At 35.6% G+C, this 17329-nt stretch overlaps 2 protein-coding genes and 1 non-coding gene across 3 annotated transcripts; 1 reads left to right on the top strand and 2 right to left on the bottom strand.

Moving 5' to 3' along the window:
• Positions 1-4637: 4637 nt before the first annotated feature.
• LOC106667056 (AP-2 complex subunit sigma) lies at positions 4638-5461 on the bottom strand. Its single transcript, XM_014394697.2, has one exon. It carries the CDS (start codon positions 5302-5304, stop codon positions 4876-4878), a length of 429 nt encoding a protein of 142 aa, XP_014250183.1. The 5' UTR covers positions 5305-5461; the 3' UTR covers positions 4638-4875.
• A 3391-nt stretch (positions 5462-8852) lies between these two features.
• LOC106667135 (cytochrome c oxidase subunit 6A, mitochondrial-like) lies at positions 8853-12211 on the bottom strand. Its single transcript, XM_014394861.1, has 3 exons — positions 11728-12211; positions 9111-9256; positions 8853-9034 (listed from the first exon to the last, which is right to left on the bottom strand). Exons 1-3 carry the CDS (start codon positions 11963-11965, stop codon positions 8939-8941), a joined length of 480 nt encoding a protein of 159 aa, XP_014250347.1. The 5' UTR covers positions 11966-12211; the 3' UTR covers positions 8853-8938.
• On the top strand, positions 10692-10764 carry Trnad-guc. Its single transcript has one exon. It is a non-coding gene; the product is annotated as a tRNA-Asp (tRNA).
• Positions 12212-17329: the final 5118 nt, after the last annotated feature.

Below are 17329 nucleotides of genomic sequence, written 5' to 3'. Positions count from 1 at the left end.
AAATGCTGGTCTGTTGAAAATTTTTTTTAAAAATCGTATAAAATCAATGCATTTCAGCGCACTTGGTGTAATGTATTTTGTAACATCACAATTAATTAAGGTTTTTAGCTGAGATGAAAAAAAGTTAATGGCACGAGAGGGATTCGAACCCACGACCTTCGGCTAGATACGCCGCTGCTCTACCACCTGAGCTGTCGTGACCTTGATCCGCTCGGACGTCAACTCCCCATCTCAACCCCACCTTATGAGTTTTCCCTCCTTTTGCCATTTTTCAAATGTTGTGTAATCGGTTTGGATTCTCGACGACTATTGAAATGGCGACGGAGAGCTTTAGTAAAGTGTACTTCATTTAAATTCATTATATTCACCAATTTCGTGGCCCGCTTGACCAATTAAATCATTACAATTAATTAAGATTTTTAGTTGAGATAAAAAAGTCAATGGCACGAGCGGGAATGGCAAAAAGGAGGGAAAATTCAAAAGGTGGGGTTGTGATGGGAAGTTAGTGTCCGAGTGGATCGAGGTCACGATAGCTCAAGTGGTAGAGCAATGGCGTATTTAGGCGAAGATCGTGGATCCGAATCCTGCTCGTGCCATTGACTTTTTTATCTCAACTAAAAATTTTAATTAATTGCAATGAATATTGCCGTCAAAGCATGAAAAAAGGCAATGGCAACCACAAGAAAAAAATTGATTGTTGTCATATCCTAAAGGATATATAATTTTTTTCTTTTTTTTTACAATGGATACCAGCAACTGGGGGAGTTCCCTCCTGAGCACTGCAGCTGTACAGTTTATTGTACTTTATCCCTGGCTCCATTGTTTAGGGGCTCGCAACACAAGTGTGTCCATCGAAGTCCCCAAAAAGTCCAGAGGCGATGGTGGGGATCGAACCCGCGGGATCTACTAGCCGAGAGTCTGACACCTTACTTAACCACTCAGGTACCGCGCCTCCCGAAGGATATATCAGTCATGGAACTGAAAAATCAAATCCAAGCCTCAATCAGATGGCATCTATGGTCACAAAATGAAAAAAAAAAATCTTGTCACTTTTCAGGACTTCATTAATTTTGATGATGACGTTGCAGTGACTGGATTCCTTAATGATGAAATTTCAACTGAAAACAAATGACATGGGTGGTGAAGAAGATGAACAACAGAAATACCTGAGTATTACTCTTAAACAAGCCATGGAATTGATCAATCTACATGTCATTTTTTGACTGAATTAAACGTGGATGAAAACATGTACATATAAAAAATAAAACCTTTATTTACATACATATGCACAATACACTGAAAAAATTAAAACTTTTGATATAATGTGTTCATTTTTTATTATTAGTATGCTTTTCTTGTTCTCTACATAAAGCACAAACCATGGTGTAAGTGGTGCGTACCTTCACAGAATCAAACAAAGACAATCTCCCAATGTGCAACATGTCATGTATGAGACGAACTGAAACTATTAATTTTTTTCTGCGAGGAATTTGACGAACTGCGAGAAGAGTTCATAAAAATAGTCTTATATATATGTATATAGAGTCCAATGTATATGGAATTAATCCAATTAAAAAAAAAAAATGTATAATACATGCATAAATGTAAAAGAAATATTACAAAATAAAAACAATATAAAAAGGACAACTAAGGAAACAAAATATAAAAAAATTATTTGAGTATAAAACAATATGTAAATTAAGAAAATAGCTTCCAAAATTAATTAATTATAATTTTTTATTTAAGGTCTTAATTAACATGAAAATGCTAGTGTCACGAGCAGTATTCGAACCCAGCCGAAGGTTTTTCATCTCAATCAAACCTTAGATAAAAAAGTATAAATAATTCAAATGGTAAATTATAACTACTAATTACATATTTAGCTAAAAAGAAAGTTTCGTATAAATATAGATAAAAATGATTGCATTTATCATTGTTATTGTAAATTTTTAAATTGTCTTTGTAAATTAATACATTTAAAATTCTTATATAAATAATATTGGAAAAAAATCATACAACAATATGCTGCTGATTAATTATGCAAAATAATAACTATTGAAATCTGTTGATTGAGGCATCTGTGGTAATGAGGTAGTGAACCAATCAAAAAAGCCACAAAGCACGGAGAATATCGCAATTTCAAATTGCTGAAGACAAACGAAAAATGCCTCTTCACCAAACAGTTGATGCAAGAATGGAGCGCATGGTACACCGAAGGAATGGGTTTGGTATATAAATCCATATTCCTGGAAATATGGCCAAAACCATAGTTCTCAGGAATTAATTGCACAAAAGAATTTTTTGCTTCAATATCCTGGATTTGCTCAAACCACTGTATTTGAGCAATGTATGTATGTTTGAATCCTGCTTGTAACACTACCTTTTTCATTTTAACCAAAAAGTATAATTAATTCATTTTTTTAAGCTATTTTCTTAATGTACATGCATAAAATTAGCTGCAGAGCTATTCCAAACTGTGAGTTGTGTGATGAACTGGAAAACTTAAATCATATAATTTTGACCTGCCCAGAATATAAAGAGACGATACAGACATTTTTCAACAGGGCGTATATGCTGAGAACTTTTGAACGATCATTTTACTGGGAAAGCTTACTGGAAATGTGACATGTATAAATTGATATATGCATTTTTGAAAGAATGTTACACTGAAGTGTGATACTATGATGTAGACTTTCCTGTTGTTGTACAGGTGTTATGGTAATTATATACTTATTTCATCTTCTGTGTTCATTGTTTTAATTATTTAAATTAATTTATTTATTATGTGATGCATACTTATGTATTTATTATATAATGTGTATATGAATGTAGTATTACTGTATGCTTATAGCAAACCAATACAGTAAATTAAAAAAAAAAAGAAGCCTATTCATGAGTTTTTTTTTAGGGTTTGCAACGGCAGAGGTCATATCAACCCTCAGGGTGCTGGTGTTTTTTTTTTTTTAAAAAGCCTATTTGTATGTCGGGTTCGAATGCGGGACCGCTGGATTCGAACCCAGGACCTTTACTTACAGCGATGAGCGCCGTATCAACGCCTAAACCCTTGCGGCTACCGACGCCCCTAAGCTTTCTTGTTTGTGTCTTGTTTCTGTTTAAAAGTTTATTTGTCTACCACTGTTTATTTGTACTTTTTATTTTTTTACATGCGGTTATCCTTCCCACATGTATGTCTGTTCTTTTACTTTCATTTTTGGTCATTTTCTACATTATTTTTGAGTCTGACTCTGGTCATTTTTATGGCTGGTGGTCTCAGGTTTTTTGGTATATCTTTTGTTTCTCTCCATTTCGTTTTTTTACTTCATTTTTGATTAGCTTAGAACATTTCTGTCACATATATAGCTTGCAGACTTACACTGTGCTTTCCACTGACGGATTTGTCCGTCCAAGAGAACCATTAATTTAAATAAAAAATTATCAAAATAATATTATATATAACTGTTTAATGGTTGGTCTGTTGGTGCATTTCAACATTTTGTCTTCATCAGAGTGTCTGTGACAGAAACCTTATAAAAGAATGTAGACTTCAGAAAAATCACCGGGAGCAACCATTAAGAAAAAATGTCAAAATGCGTCTGGCAAACCAAACCAGCGAGGATAGGAAGACCAAAATGTTAGGTAACGACCAACTTACAGATTCATCACTCCACATACTAAAGCCAAATCTCATTATTCAATCAACCTTTAATGTAATTTTAAAAAATATGATATTTTTATGAATCTACTAAATATATGAAATCTCGGATGTTAAAATTTATTATTTTGGTAGTCATAAAATATTTTCTACCATTGTAATAAAATAAAATAAATTTAACAGACCCACCGTGGAATGCCACCTGAGGAACCATAGAGCATGTACCTCCTGAGCGTCTCCGTATGATATTATGCCATCTGAAAATTTGAGGCCCACTCTCACCTCGAGAACTCATCCTTAATCTTCCAATGTCTAATTCACAGGTTCCTGTGCGCATTGAAACCTGGCCATTTTCTGAGTCGTGGTAAAAAGAAGAAATGAGAAGCCGAGCATTTTTTTCATTCTTCTTCTTAAAGTCCTGGAGGAAATCGAAACATTTCACACTTGTCTTATTAGATTTCTTATCTCATTACCTGTAATGCTGCAGTTTCGCTGAGCCTGATGATGATCTAATTTTCTCTGGTCTGTAGACCTAGGTCGACCCTAGTCTAGTGAGAAGTCCTGTTTCTCTGAAGAACCCTTCCTATTGTTGAGTGATTTACACTCAATCTCCTGGCGACTTATTTTAATAATGTTATGACCCCGACACTGTCATATGCTAACGCTTGACTGGAGCCATTGAAAAACGGTTTAAGGATAAGAATAAATCAAATGAAATCATCAAAGGAAAAGTGAATAAAGTATTATTTACTGTTTATTTTGGCTGGGATAGCTCCTAATTACCTGTTACTAATGTACAAAAACAATGGATTTAATTTTAAACTAAAAAAATTGAGTGGTGTGTTAAATTTGTCCAACAGTGTATTAAATAAATTTTATGATCAACCATGTCCAGTTGTTGACTTGGCCATGTAGTAACAACGACTTTTTTTGGTTTGAAGGTGTAAATACAGCTGGAGTAAAATGTAGGAGTTAAAAGAATTTATTGACACTTAATAAATGACTTATATTTCAGGATATACAGATAATTAATGTATATATAATATTAACAGCTTTTTTTACGATAAATAGATTAGAAATGCATAACAGGCAATTTTTTTTCAGATTTTACGATTTGGGTTGCCCGGACCCAATAACAAAATATAAAATACATTTTTTGTGTGGATAAAACTCAATGCAGCGGCTTGGGATAAATACATACGAACCGGGAAAGTCTTTTCCCATCACTCGAGAGAGTTAAGCATGAGAAGCTGCTTGAGTACTTTGGTCTGACTGGTCTCCCTTATCTCCCCGGCTAGGAACATCTCGTCGACGACGGTGTATACCTTGTAGAAGTTGAAGACGAGGTCCAACTCGCAGACGTTGTGGAAGTATTCGTTGAGTACTTCCACAAAATTGTGAATTGCCTCGAGGTAGCAAAGGTTGTTGTCGTTCACGTCGACGCAGATGCAGAAGTAGAGGCCGGCGTAGCGCCTGTAGACGATCTTGAAGTTGCGGAACTCGACGAAGTTGGTGTGCTTCGCGTCGCGGACCGTCACGACTGCGTGCACCTCCTCGATCAGCTTCTGCTTCTCGTCGTCGTCGAAGTTCATGTACCATTTGGCGAGGCGGGTCTTCCCGGCCCGGTTCTGGATCAGAATGAAGCGGATCATCTTCGGATGGTCAAAACGGCATGCAAAATGGAAAAAGAAGACCGTCGGACGGCCTACGAAACGCCCCTCAAACGCGTAACACTATCTAGACGCGACTGATAAGAGTTAAGACCAAATATAACCTGAAAAGAATGTAACCGTTCTGATAAAATCATTTAAGAGGCCCATAGACTGTCAGCTAGCGATGGGGAGAACAAATAACGATTCTTTTAAATGAATCGATTCTCTTCGATTCAATCCCTCGGGTGAGTCGATTCTTTTTTCAGATTCTTCGATTCCTCCCCTCCCACTCGGCTTACAATAAGTTTTTATTTATTGGTTCCTCCCAAATTTCCCACCATGATTCAAATTAATTTTCAATTCTAGAATTCAATTGCCACAACGCAAAATGTAATATAGTATTAATATTAAGTATATATGTATTATGAAAAGCAACGATGATGGTATTATTATTTAGAGAGTGTGAGATGCTTTCTGGGGTGATGTAGATTTAGAAAAACATTTTCTTTATCGTGTCAACGTTTCGATCTTTTTTCAATTAATTAACCTTTATGTAAGGTATTGGTGTCACGAGCGGGATTCGAACCCACGACCTTCGGCTAAATACGCCGCTGCTCTACCACTTGAATATCGTGTCTTCGATCGTACGTGACACTGACTTTTTTTATCGAGATAATCGGTAATAGGTTTAGAAAAACATTTTCTTTATTGCGCCAACGTTTCGAGCTTTATTGATCATCTTCAGGGCCTTGTTTTGCCTGCATTTCAACAAAAAGGTTCTCTATGGATTGCAGATGCAGGTGTCTTGTCATTGCTAGCGATGCCCTTCAGAATAATCTTTGTTTGTTGTCCATGTGTAATTGATATATGTTCATACAATTCCATGTTGTCCTTCGTTCCTCTTGTGCAGAAATGTGTGGTGTTTAATGTCCATTAATTAATTATTATTTAGAGATCGTAAGATTCGGACTGGGGTTAAATAGGTTATAGGTTTAGAAAAACATTTTTTTTTATTGTGCCAACGTTTTGAGCTTTATTGAGATCATCTTCAGTACTTTGTTTAGCCTGCGTTTCAAAAAAGATTCTTTGATTGCATTTGGCTCTAGTTTTACCTACCTGTTCATTCCATTCTGTCCAATTTGATTTTTATGTTCCGAATTTTACAAGTACAAATTAAGTATGTCAATCATCAAGATATTTAGGTATTATTGAATGTGTGGCACATAAGACATATTGAAAAAATTCAATTATTTTTTAACCCCATTATATTTCGTGATCCGATTGACCAAATAACTTCTTTCAATTAATTAATCTTTATGTAAGGTATTGGTTGAAATGAAAAAGTCATTTGTCGCCGAGAATCGAATCTTGATTACACGACATTTGAAAAAAGGCAAAAAGGAGGGAAAAGTCGAAAGGTTGTAGTAGATGGGGAGATGGTGCCCGAGTGGATCGAAGTCACGACAGCTCAGGTGGTAGAGCAGCGGCGTATCTAGCCGAAGGTCGTGGGTTCGAATCTCGCTCGTGACACTAACTTTTTCATCATTAATTGAAAGAAGTTACTTTTTAACCTTTGTATTCATAGTGATATCTCTTTCCATCACCTAATGAGAAATCGACTGGCTAATTTATACAATTTTAATTTCCTACATATACTACATCTAATTTTAAAAACTTGAATGGGAGGGGTCGGCCCTGGATTGAAGCCCTGTTCTGTGGAAGGGGTCCGCTGGCTAAAAAGGTTGGGAAGCCCTGTTCAAATGGAAACTTGTATCTTTATTAGATGAAGGTATACAGAATTACGTATTATCAATGAACTTATAAACTTTGCCCAATTAGCTTAGCTCAAATTATAGTTTATTAGCCTGCTTTGGACTTCGGACTTTTGAAATTTGGACTGGATTATTGTCGGATGATAACTCCTTGATGGTGAAAAATTGGTTATAAAAAAAATCTTTTTGTTCAAAAATATGTCGGGAATAATCGGTCTGTAACGAGGACACAGCGGTCCCACTGGAGGTCTCATTTGTAAAACTCAGTCTTTTTTTTATAAATTCAGTAAAATATTTTAATTTCTGTGGTTAAAATAATTCTAAGCATTTCATTTAAGTCACCATTAGGAAAACGTCTATGTAAGCCGGACAGATCACTCCCTTCTATTTTAGCACTTGGAAAATGATAAGCAGATATTCAAATAAAAACCTAACCGTGCAAAAAGGGCCAAATTTCACACCCTCTCCAAACAATTAGCCTATCAATGTAATGATACCTACACAGTGGACAAGTCCGTTCTTTTTCTAGTCCATAAAAGAAAAGATACAATTTCCAGACTCCCTTCCAAAATTAAAGTAGTGATATCTACTTGATCCATCTCGCTCCACTCCTAGTTTTATGAACAATACAGTTCTTTTATTTTTATTGGTTAACAATTGGCTGGTTTCTGAATGAGAATTGGAACATTTTTCTTTTGTTATGAGTTCTCTATCTTCCCTTCACCCACTTCTGAACAAGCATGGTTCTGATGTTTTAATCCTCATTTAGATAAGCATTAAAACTTCGAGAATAGCAATTTGGCTTTTAAATTTATTCCAATTAATAAAGGTTTTTAGTTGAGATAAAAAAGTCAGAGTCACGAGCGGGATTCGAACCCACGACCTTCGGCAAGATACGCCGCTGTTCTACCACTTGAGCTATCGTGACCTCGATCCACTCAAGACACCAACCTCTTATCTCAACCGCACCTTTTGAGTTTTCCCTCCTTTTTGCCATTCTTCAAATGTCGTGTAATCTGTTTGGATTCTCGACGACAATTGAAATGGCGACGGAGAGCTTTAGTGAAGTGTACTTCATTTTCATTAATTAAATTACTAATTTCGTGGTCTGCTTGACCAATTAATACATTACAATTAATTAAGGTTTTTAGTTAAGATGAAAAAAAGGTAATGGCACGAGAGGGATTCGAACCCGGAGGGATTGAAAAATGGCAAAAGGAGGGAAAACTCATAAAGTGGGGTTGAGATGGGGAGCTGATGTCCGAGTGGATCGAGGTCACGATAGCTCAGGTGGTAGAGCAGCGGCGTATCAAGCCGAAGGTCGTGGGTTCGAATCCCTCTCGTGCCATTAACTTTTTTTCATCTCAACTAAAAACCTTAATTAATTGTTTCCATCTTTATTGAGATCATCTTCAGGGCCTGGGATTTAGAAACATTGTTTACATTTAACAATTACATTTATGATGTGGAAAAGTGAATTTATACAATGCAAAATATATTTTTTAAATTCAATCAATGTATTTCTACTCACTCAATGATCTCAATAAAGACCGAAACGTTGGCACGATAAAGAAAATGTTTTTCTGAAACCTACATCATACCAGACCGCATCTCACGATTTGTGCATAATCATCGATTAACGGTCACTAATCACCACACAATTTTTTTTAATAAGTAATTCTTTTGACCTGAGAGTTGGCCTTTGTTATACTGTTTTTTATATTTAATTAAATTTTATCATTTCACTGTACAAATAATCATTATTGATTTCACACGTTTGTTAGAGTAAATGATTTAATGACAATGATTCTAAGTTTCTTTTATGTTGGAACACTCTCCTCCCTTGACAACGGTTGAAGAAATCATTTCTCTCCTATTTCGTCTTCGTAACCTTCTGGCAAGGGGTTGACCTTAGGATTGTGAAAAAGCGTGCGGTTTCCATCTCCCCATGGATATTTCTAAAAAGGAAATCAAGTTATATCTACTGGCCGACTGTGGGATTTAACAAAAAGTCAATTATTTGCGACCACTCACGGCTTCTCTTTTCCTCAAGTGCGGGTAGGCGACAAATGGCTGCCTCTCATGTTCATGTTCTGGACCTAACAGCACGTATGTAGAACCTATCATGAGTGGGATGCCCAAAAACAGACTCAGCGCTTTGTAAATTAAATAACTTCCACCTGCAAATAACAAAAGTTGACATAAAATAAATGTAGGGCCGGATGAATTGATTTTTATCAGTTGTTTTTAAGAATAAAGAAATTTTGGTTTCTCACTAACAATGATAAATTCTTACGACTTTTTTTCTTATTAATTTTAAATACAATTTTACAGTAAAGAATTTCGTTTTATATATTACATAATGTTTTATTATACATTAAACAAAAAAAATTAAAGGCCTAAAATAATTTATTAAGTGTTGTTGTAGAGAGGGCAATGAATTAAAATTAAAAGAAATATGAGCTGTTTTGGTCATAGGGGAGGATATTTAAATAAAAACATCGATATTATACAACTAGATCCTCAAATACGGCTCTTCTCTGAAAATAACCTTTCACTTTATTTAAATAATTATAAAACTCCATTTTTCACGGAAAAAACTGTCCAATTGTCACCTGCTTATTGCTCAACAAATGCTTATTGTTATTATCCACGTACCTTGTTGCATTTCTTATTGTACATACTGTCCTTTCTACACTTCTTCACGGAGAACAACACAAAGCAATGTAGTCTAACATTCATTTCTAAAATCCTCAAATATTTATTGCTGATTTATATAAGCGCGGCCTAGCACAACAACCAATTCGGTGCTGGCGCCCAAGGAAATGCCACCCTAGAACATCAATGACCCACCGTGGAATGCCACCTGAGGAACCATCATCGGCCGTACGTTTCTCCCGAGTGACAATACGAACCACCACCAATTTTCCAATGTCGCAAGTTTCAGTGTGGATTGAATCCAGTCATTTTCTGAGTTGAGGTAAGAAGACGTCAACGAGCCGGCTGCCAGGTCCTGAGGTCATTTTCATTGAGCCTTCTTTTTACAGTCTTGGATGAAACCAAAACATTTCGGACTTGTCTTATCAGATTTCTTATCTCATTTTCCGCAAAGATGCGGTTTCGTAGCCTGATCTCTGGTCTGTAGGTCGACCCTGTCCTGGTCTTTCGTGTGAAGCCCTGTTTTTCTTAAGCGCTGAAGAACTTATAGAGCTTATTGTAGAGTGATTTACTGTCTCCTGGCGACTTTGCGCTGGCTGTTTTTTCCCCTAATAGTGTTAAAAACCTGACACTGTCATACTCACTCAATTATCTGACTGGAGCCGTTGAAATAGGTTTAAGAATAATAATAAATTCAATTAACTAACGTTTTTAGTTGAGTTAAAAAAGTCAGTGTCACGAGCGGGATTGGAACCCACGATCTTCGGCTAGATACGCCGCTGCTCTACCACTTGATCGTGATCTCGATCCCCTCGGACTTCCCATCTTAACCCACCTTTCGAATTTTCCCTCCTTTATACCATTTTTCAAATGCCGGTAATCTATTTGGCTCTCGGCGACAAATGAAATGGCCACGGAGAGCTTTAGTGAAGGTATAATTCATTTTTACTTATCGAGGTCACGATAGCTCAAGTGGTAGAGCAGCGGCGTGTCTAGCCGAAGATCGTGGGTTCGAATCCCGCTCGTGACACTTACTTTTTTATCTCAACTAAAAACCTTAATTAATTGAAATATATTAATTGGTCCAGCGGACCACTAAAACTAGTGAATAATAATAATATCAAATGAAATCAACGGAAGAAAAATATTAACTGAAAGCGATCTTTAGGCGCAGCAGAATGGAAGGTCATAACTTTTTGTGCAAAGGGATTAATCAATACAAAATTAAACAAAGGAAGTAAAAAAAGCATTATTTACTGTTTATTTTGTCTAAGATAGCTCCTAATTATCCATCAGTGTGTATAACCAATCCAATTGAGGTCGATTGGGTATTCAATATTTTGCCATCGCCTTCTCTCACTCTCACATTCACGCTAATAAACACATTCATCGTAAGTATAACACAAAATAACATATGTATCCATTACTATAAACTATAAAACATCCCAGTTTCCTCTAAAAATAGGAACTGGGTACCTGATAGTTGAGCACAACTCTCATATGGGGTAACACTCCTGCACGGTCTTTTTAAGGAGCCACGGACTGACAACATTCACTTATGAGGGACACTTCGAACAAAATTTCACATGCCATACGTGGGCACAAAATTTTCCAATAACTCTCAATTTTGTTCTTTTTCTTCTTTATTATTTGTTTTGTCTAAGACACCTTAGATTGATTTTTATAGGCAACATTATAAGTTAGGTGCTTTATTTACTTTATAAATAAACCGACTCACTTTGTCTGATGAATGAATAACGATTACGTAATCTTAGGAAATAAATAAATAGAGAATAATAACAATAGCAAGTGCTATTTTACATTCATTTTTTGTTTTTCTTACACGTTCAACACTTTGTAAATTTTGAGCTTTAATTAATATTTGGCAGTGAATTTTGTACAAAATTATCTCGGTCCGGAAATCACAGTCTAGTTTCTAGTTTAGTGTATCGAAAGAAAGAGCAAAACCGTTCAATCTAAATTAAAAATTTACCTTTGGGATCCCTTTGCGAGGCGGACTTGTCACAATACCTCGCCGCTTTGCAATCTAATTCAAATTTGTCTTGTTTCCTCATGCATTTTTTAAGGGGTTTTTTCTCCTTTTTCTCTCTGTCCTTTGGCTTGCATTCTTTTGGCCCCTTATCAACAGGCCGTTTTTCAAGGAGTAGGACGCTCCTGGAGAAATCTCTGCAGATTTGAGCGGCGTTCCATTGGCAGATTGTTCTTAACATAATTCTTCAAATGTACAGCAACCAACATAAAAACTAGGCGTTCAACGGATTTCTTCAAACTGGGGTTGCAGCCATTCTTCCTTGTCTATTGCTATTTGTTCCGCTTTTTCAATACACGCAGTTTCAGTTTTACAAAGCCATTAAATAATTTTATTTTCTACGTTTAATTTAATGTTTTAACTCACACCTAAAAAACACATCCACTCAGTTTTTGAATTGTTGAATTTGTCATATGTTTTGTCAAAATTAGTAACTGCTGGATAAAATATTTAAATTTCTTTTCATTAGAAAATATTAATACTTTTTCAAGACCACAAACTGTTTAGGGATTAGAAGGTCTCGCAAGATTAAAAAGTTTAATGAATTTTCAATGATATAATATAGAAAAACGTTATTTTCTAATTAACTGAATGGATCCCTAATGATCACCAAAATATATTGCATTACTTTTCTTATCAGTACAAGTCAGTAATACCATACCGCAAATACAATTTGCAAAATTATTATTTTATCTTTTATATTATTCTCCGTCAAATTAATTCAGTGTCGAGCAGCAAGCCATACGCGATAATGAAAAGCTGAATAATATCTTTTAAAGAATAATTAATTGAATGAAGTAACTTGGTCAATTGAGCCCTAAAACGTAAATGGATTAATATTTTTTATAGAATTGCCATTTTCATTAAAAAAAATCCTTTTTCCTACTAATTTGGCAATTCATTCTTATAATAATCACTCCAAAAATGAGTTTATATCGGGTCACAATAATAGTGTTTCCCACATGAGAACTTACATTTTCTATGCTCTCCCTGCTAGTATCAAAACGATTAATCGTTTGTCCATTTTTAAAAGGACAATAATAATATTTTTGAAGATTGTACAGGGTGTTCTTTTTAGATGGCCCGGCTGCATAAAAACTATCAAAAAAACAAAAAAATAGTGTTTGATATTTTTTAGTCTAGTTTCAAATTTTTACCTTTTTTTTGGAGACAAATTATACAGTGTTTCCGTTCAATTTCAAAATTTCAATTACGGCACTATTTCAATGGCATACTAAACCGTTGGAATTTGCGAACGCTTAGCATGCCATTAAAAATAGGATGTATGGAAGAACGTTTTTTTCAGCTTCCCAAATCGTGAATTTGTGCAAGGAACGTTAGAAGCTTGTCATAATCTGAGAGTCCTGAAGTCCCTGGACAAGGTAAGAGCGAAACGGCTTAAAATTGTAAGTCCGGAATACATCTCTATGCATCCGTCCCACAACTCGACTGCATGAAGCGAAATTCCACCAATGTCAATAAAGCAGTCGCTGTTGATCGGAAAAATGTGCTCTCGGTTTATTTTGAACGGAATACTGATTGTAATGAATAGGTACTATTGTAAAAATGTGTGGTGGTTAGTGACCGTTAATCAGTAATTATTCAGAAATCGTGAGATGCTGTCTGGTGTGATGTAGGTTTCAGAAAAACATTTTCTTTATCGTGCGAACGTTTCGATCTTTATTGAGATCATCTTCAGGGCCTGGGATTTACAAACATTGTTTACATTTAGCAGCGGCGTATCTAGCCGAAGATCGTGGGTTCGAATCCCTCTCGTGCCATTGACTTTTTTATCTCAACTAAAAACCTTAATTAATTGTAATATATTAATTGGTCAAGCGGACCACGAAATTAGTGAATTTAATATATTTTTTATATTCAATCAAAGTATTTCTACTCACTCAAAGTGTTTGTCTTCTGTGTAATTGTGCCATTCTTGCGTGTCGTGGTGAGAGTGCCAGTGAGATATTGCTGTTTTGTGTTTATATATTTATAGATTACATATTTAAATATTTTTTGTTTATAGATTTTGAAGGGATGGGGAAGGAAGTCGGTATAGAAAAGAAATTTTTGTATAAGGCGTCGGCTTCTTTGAGGTGAATAGAGCCGACGAAGGGAAAAAACGTTGGTAATGGTTCGGCTAGATTATCCTTTCAGGATTATATAGAAGTTAAATGTAAACAATGTTTGTAAATCCCAGGTTCTGAAGATGATCTCAATAAAGATCGAAACGTTGGCTCGATAAAGAAAATGTTTTTCTGAAACCTACATCACACCACACCGCATCTCACGATTTCTAAATAACTATTGTAAAATTTATTTACTTCCAGTAATTAAGATTTGTTCTCATAATGAGAGTTGTCAATCAATGTACAGAATATAAATAATAAAGGCAATGTTTACTTTAGTGAAGAAGCAAATTATTGGACAACGAAACAAACAAAATCTGTTTTTTCAAACTTTCTGCCATAGCTTTGCCATTTTTTGACCAATTTAAAATTAGATTGCACCATTGTTCTTAGCGTAAAAAATCCTTTAAATGGTATGTCGGGATGTATTGTACTAGAAATTTTGAAGTTGTACTGAGGTACGCTGTATAATTTTTATCAAAAAAAGGTAAAAATTTGAAACTAGACTAAAAAATATTAAACAAGTATTTTTTGTTTTTTTGGTGGCGTCGTTGGTCCAAGAGAAATCCAGCGGGGCCATTTAAAAAGGACACCCTGTATAATTACAATCGTACTATGATCTAAATGAATTTTTTAGTTCTTCAAGGCCATGATACCTTATTGTGATATTTTTGTAATAATATTTTAAGTCTGATTGTTCTAATTTATTTGTATGTCGACGTGTAAATGCATAATTCGACAATAAATGAATCTATTTATCCTCAAAACCGGGGAGAACATCAATCCAGTCCCATATTATGGTTCAATAGCAAATTATTACTTGAGAGATCACACCGAAATTGTTATTTGAGATAATTCATCAGGAGATCGACTCGTCGTTAAACGGGATAAAACGAAATGGAAATACAAAAAAAAAATCAGAGACCACAGAGGGATTCAATCAAAACAGCAACCGATTCAACCAGAATTTACCACCCCACGTAGGTCCATATCAAAAACAGAGAGAGACTACAATAATATTTACGCTTTTCCTAGGCCAAATTATCCAAAATCGAAATTGCAGACAGTAGAGTTCACAAGCCAGTTCAGTATGCAGTGCCGTATCGATGGGACGTCTGTTACAGCTCCGCACGTTATATAACTTAAATCCATTATAGTTCGTGGTCCGATTGCCCAATTAAATTTTTTCAATTAATTAATATTTATGAAAGGTATTGGTTGAGATAAAAAAGTCAGTGCCACGAGCGGGATTCGAACCCACGACCTTCGGCTAAATACGCCGCTGTTCTACCACTTGAGCTATCGTGACTTATCTCAACCAATACCTTTCATAAATATATAACTTAAAACCATCTTACTTTGGAACACAATGGAATAAATTATACATTTACAAAATAACAAGTTTTTAAGGGGAAAATCATTTACAATATATCATTTTCGATGTGTCCACACACTTTCATACCCGGCATTGAAGTCTTCCACAATGTTTAAGTCTGGGTTTAGCTCGCCCTAATAGAAAATGTTTAGCAAGAGGCGTAAAATTTATTCGTTATTTAAATAGAGCGAAGTCAGGGTTCTCAGTAGCCCGGTGCACAGCGGTTGCTCCGAGATGAGCTGCGACCGGTTGTGTTTGGACTACTTTACATTCAACAAAAGCGGTGAAGCACATTTATTTTAAAAAATTTCGCAATGAGGTGAACGATTTTATGATTTATGCATTAACAGTTACAACCAGGGAAAATAATTTGATAAAAAATCGATGACAAAGAAATACAACAAGCGAACGGATAACACGATTTCCCTAGAAATAAAAAGGTTCAACAAATAGAAAAGAACTGACATCGGTCTTCATGACAAAACATCTAATCTGGAATCGTACCTATGGGAGCACATTCCAAACTTTTCTCATTGTTATATAGCAGTCTGCCAGACTTTTTACTCTTTTTCGAGAATTTTGAATAATTTGTGTTGATTAGAATCGCCTCTCATCCACATTCTCGTGGGAGTGGCCAGCAAAGGATGCAAACGGGAGGAAGTGGGCAATAATGAATCTGGAACCTGGGACCTGTGTGGATGACTCATTTTTTCATCCTCTTCCCGACAAAATGGAGCAGCTGCCTCGTTCGAAAATTCGTCCTCACTCTCAACCTCTATTGCATACTGGAGAGTCAAAAATACGCTAGCGGCAGAACGTTTGAGCACATTTGCTAATTTATAAGGTTTTTCCTGGCAAAATGACATGCATTCTTAAAATAGGCTTGATGAAAACAATTCCAGAGATCAAGAAAATTGAAAGGTTTTTTGAAACAACTCCATTGATGAAATTCTACCATAAAAATTGAATAATAATAATAAATCTTTATTTGCAAGAATGTACATTACATTATATTCACAACAAAAATAAAATTTTGGTACATCCTTGCCTGCTACCTTGTACTAGACAGCAGGAGTTTTTGGAGATCCTCAGAGGAATAAACAGAATATATCTTTACAAAAGCATAATGAAAAACAAACATAATACAGAAGAAGCGTGTAATATGAAAAAAAACTACTTTAAACAACATTAACAAAACTAAATTTTGTTATAATTTTTAAGTTCACTAATTTCGTGGTCCGCTTGACCAATTAATATATTACAATTAATTAAGGTTTGTAGTTGAGATAAAAAAAGTCATTGGCACGAGCGGGATTCGAACCCACGATCTTCGGCTTGATACGCCGCTGCTTTACCACTTGAGCTATCGTGACCTCGATCCACTCGGCTACAAACTTCCCATCTCAACCCCACCTTGTGAATTTTCCCTCCTTTTTGCCATTTTCAAATGTCGTGTAATCGGGTTGGATTCTCGACGACAAATGAAATGGCCACGGAGAGCTTTAGTGAAGTATACTTCATTTTTAATCATTAAATTCACTAATTTCGTGGTCCGCTTGACCAATTAATATATTACAATTAATTAAGGTTTTTAGTTGAGATAAAAAAAAGAAGGAAAATTCAAAAGGTGCGGTTGAGATGGGAAGTTGGTGTCCGAGTGGATCGAGGTCACGATAGCTCGAGTGGTAGAGCAGCGGCGTATCTAGCCGAAGATCGTGGGTTCGAATCCCGCTCGTGCCGTTGACTTTTTATCTCAACAAAAAACCTTAATTAATTGTAATAATTTTTAAGGTTAAACCAGTATTTTTTTAATATTTTTTTACGAGGGTTCGCAACAGCAGAGGTCATATAAACCCTCGGGGTAACGGTGTTTTTGCAAAAAAGCCCATTTGTAAGTATGTCGGGTTCAAATGCAGGGCCGCTGGATTCGAACCCGGGACCTTTACATTACAGTGATGAGCGCCGTGTGAACGCCTAAACCGTTGCGGCCACCGACGCCCCTGAGAAAAACGAACATAAACTTTGTTAACGTAAGTCTTCA

The sequence above is a fragment of the Cimex lectularius genome, unplaced genomic scaffold, assembly GCF_000648675.2.
Source record: "Cimex lectularius strain Harlan isolate CLEC.00 unplaced genomic scaffold, Clec_2.1 scaffold97, whole genome shotgun sequence".
Taxonomy (NCBI): Eukaryota; Metazoa; Arthropoda; class Insecta; order Hemiptera; family Cimicidae; genus Cimex; species Cimex lectularius.
The sequence above is the reverse complement of the archived record's forward strand: the minus strand, read 5'-3'. Positions and strand labels throughout refer to the sequence as shown.

What these genes read in the sequence shown, in the direction of transcription:
- LOC106667056 (XM_014394697.2), bottom strand. Translation starts at nt 5,304, where the DNA reads ATGATCCGCTTCATTCTGATCCAGAACCGGGCCGGGAAGACCCGCCTC.
- LOC106667135 (XM_014394861.1), bottom strand. Translation starts at nt 11,965, where the DNA reads ATGTTAAGAACAATCTGCCAATGGAACGCCGCTCAAATCTGCAGAGAT. An exon ending in CTCGCAAAGGGATCCCAAAG is followed by an intron (nt 9,257 to 11,727) that starts GTAAATTTTTAA and finishes TGTTATTTGCAG; the next exon opens with GTGGAAGTTATTTAATTTAC. An exon ending in ACTTGAGGAAAAGAGAAGCC is followed by an intron (nt 9,035 to 9,110) that starts GTGAGTGGTCGC and finishes TTTCCTTTTTAG; the next exon opens with AAATATCCATGGGGAGATGG.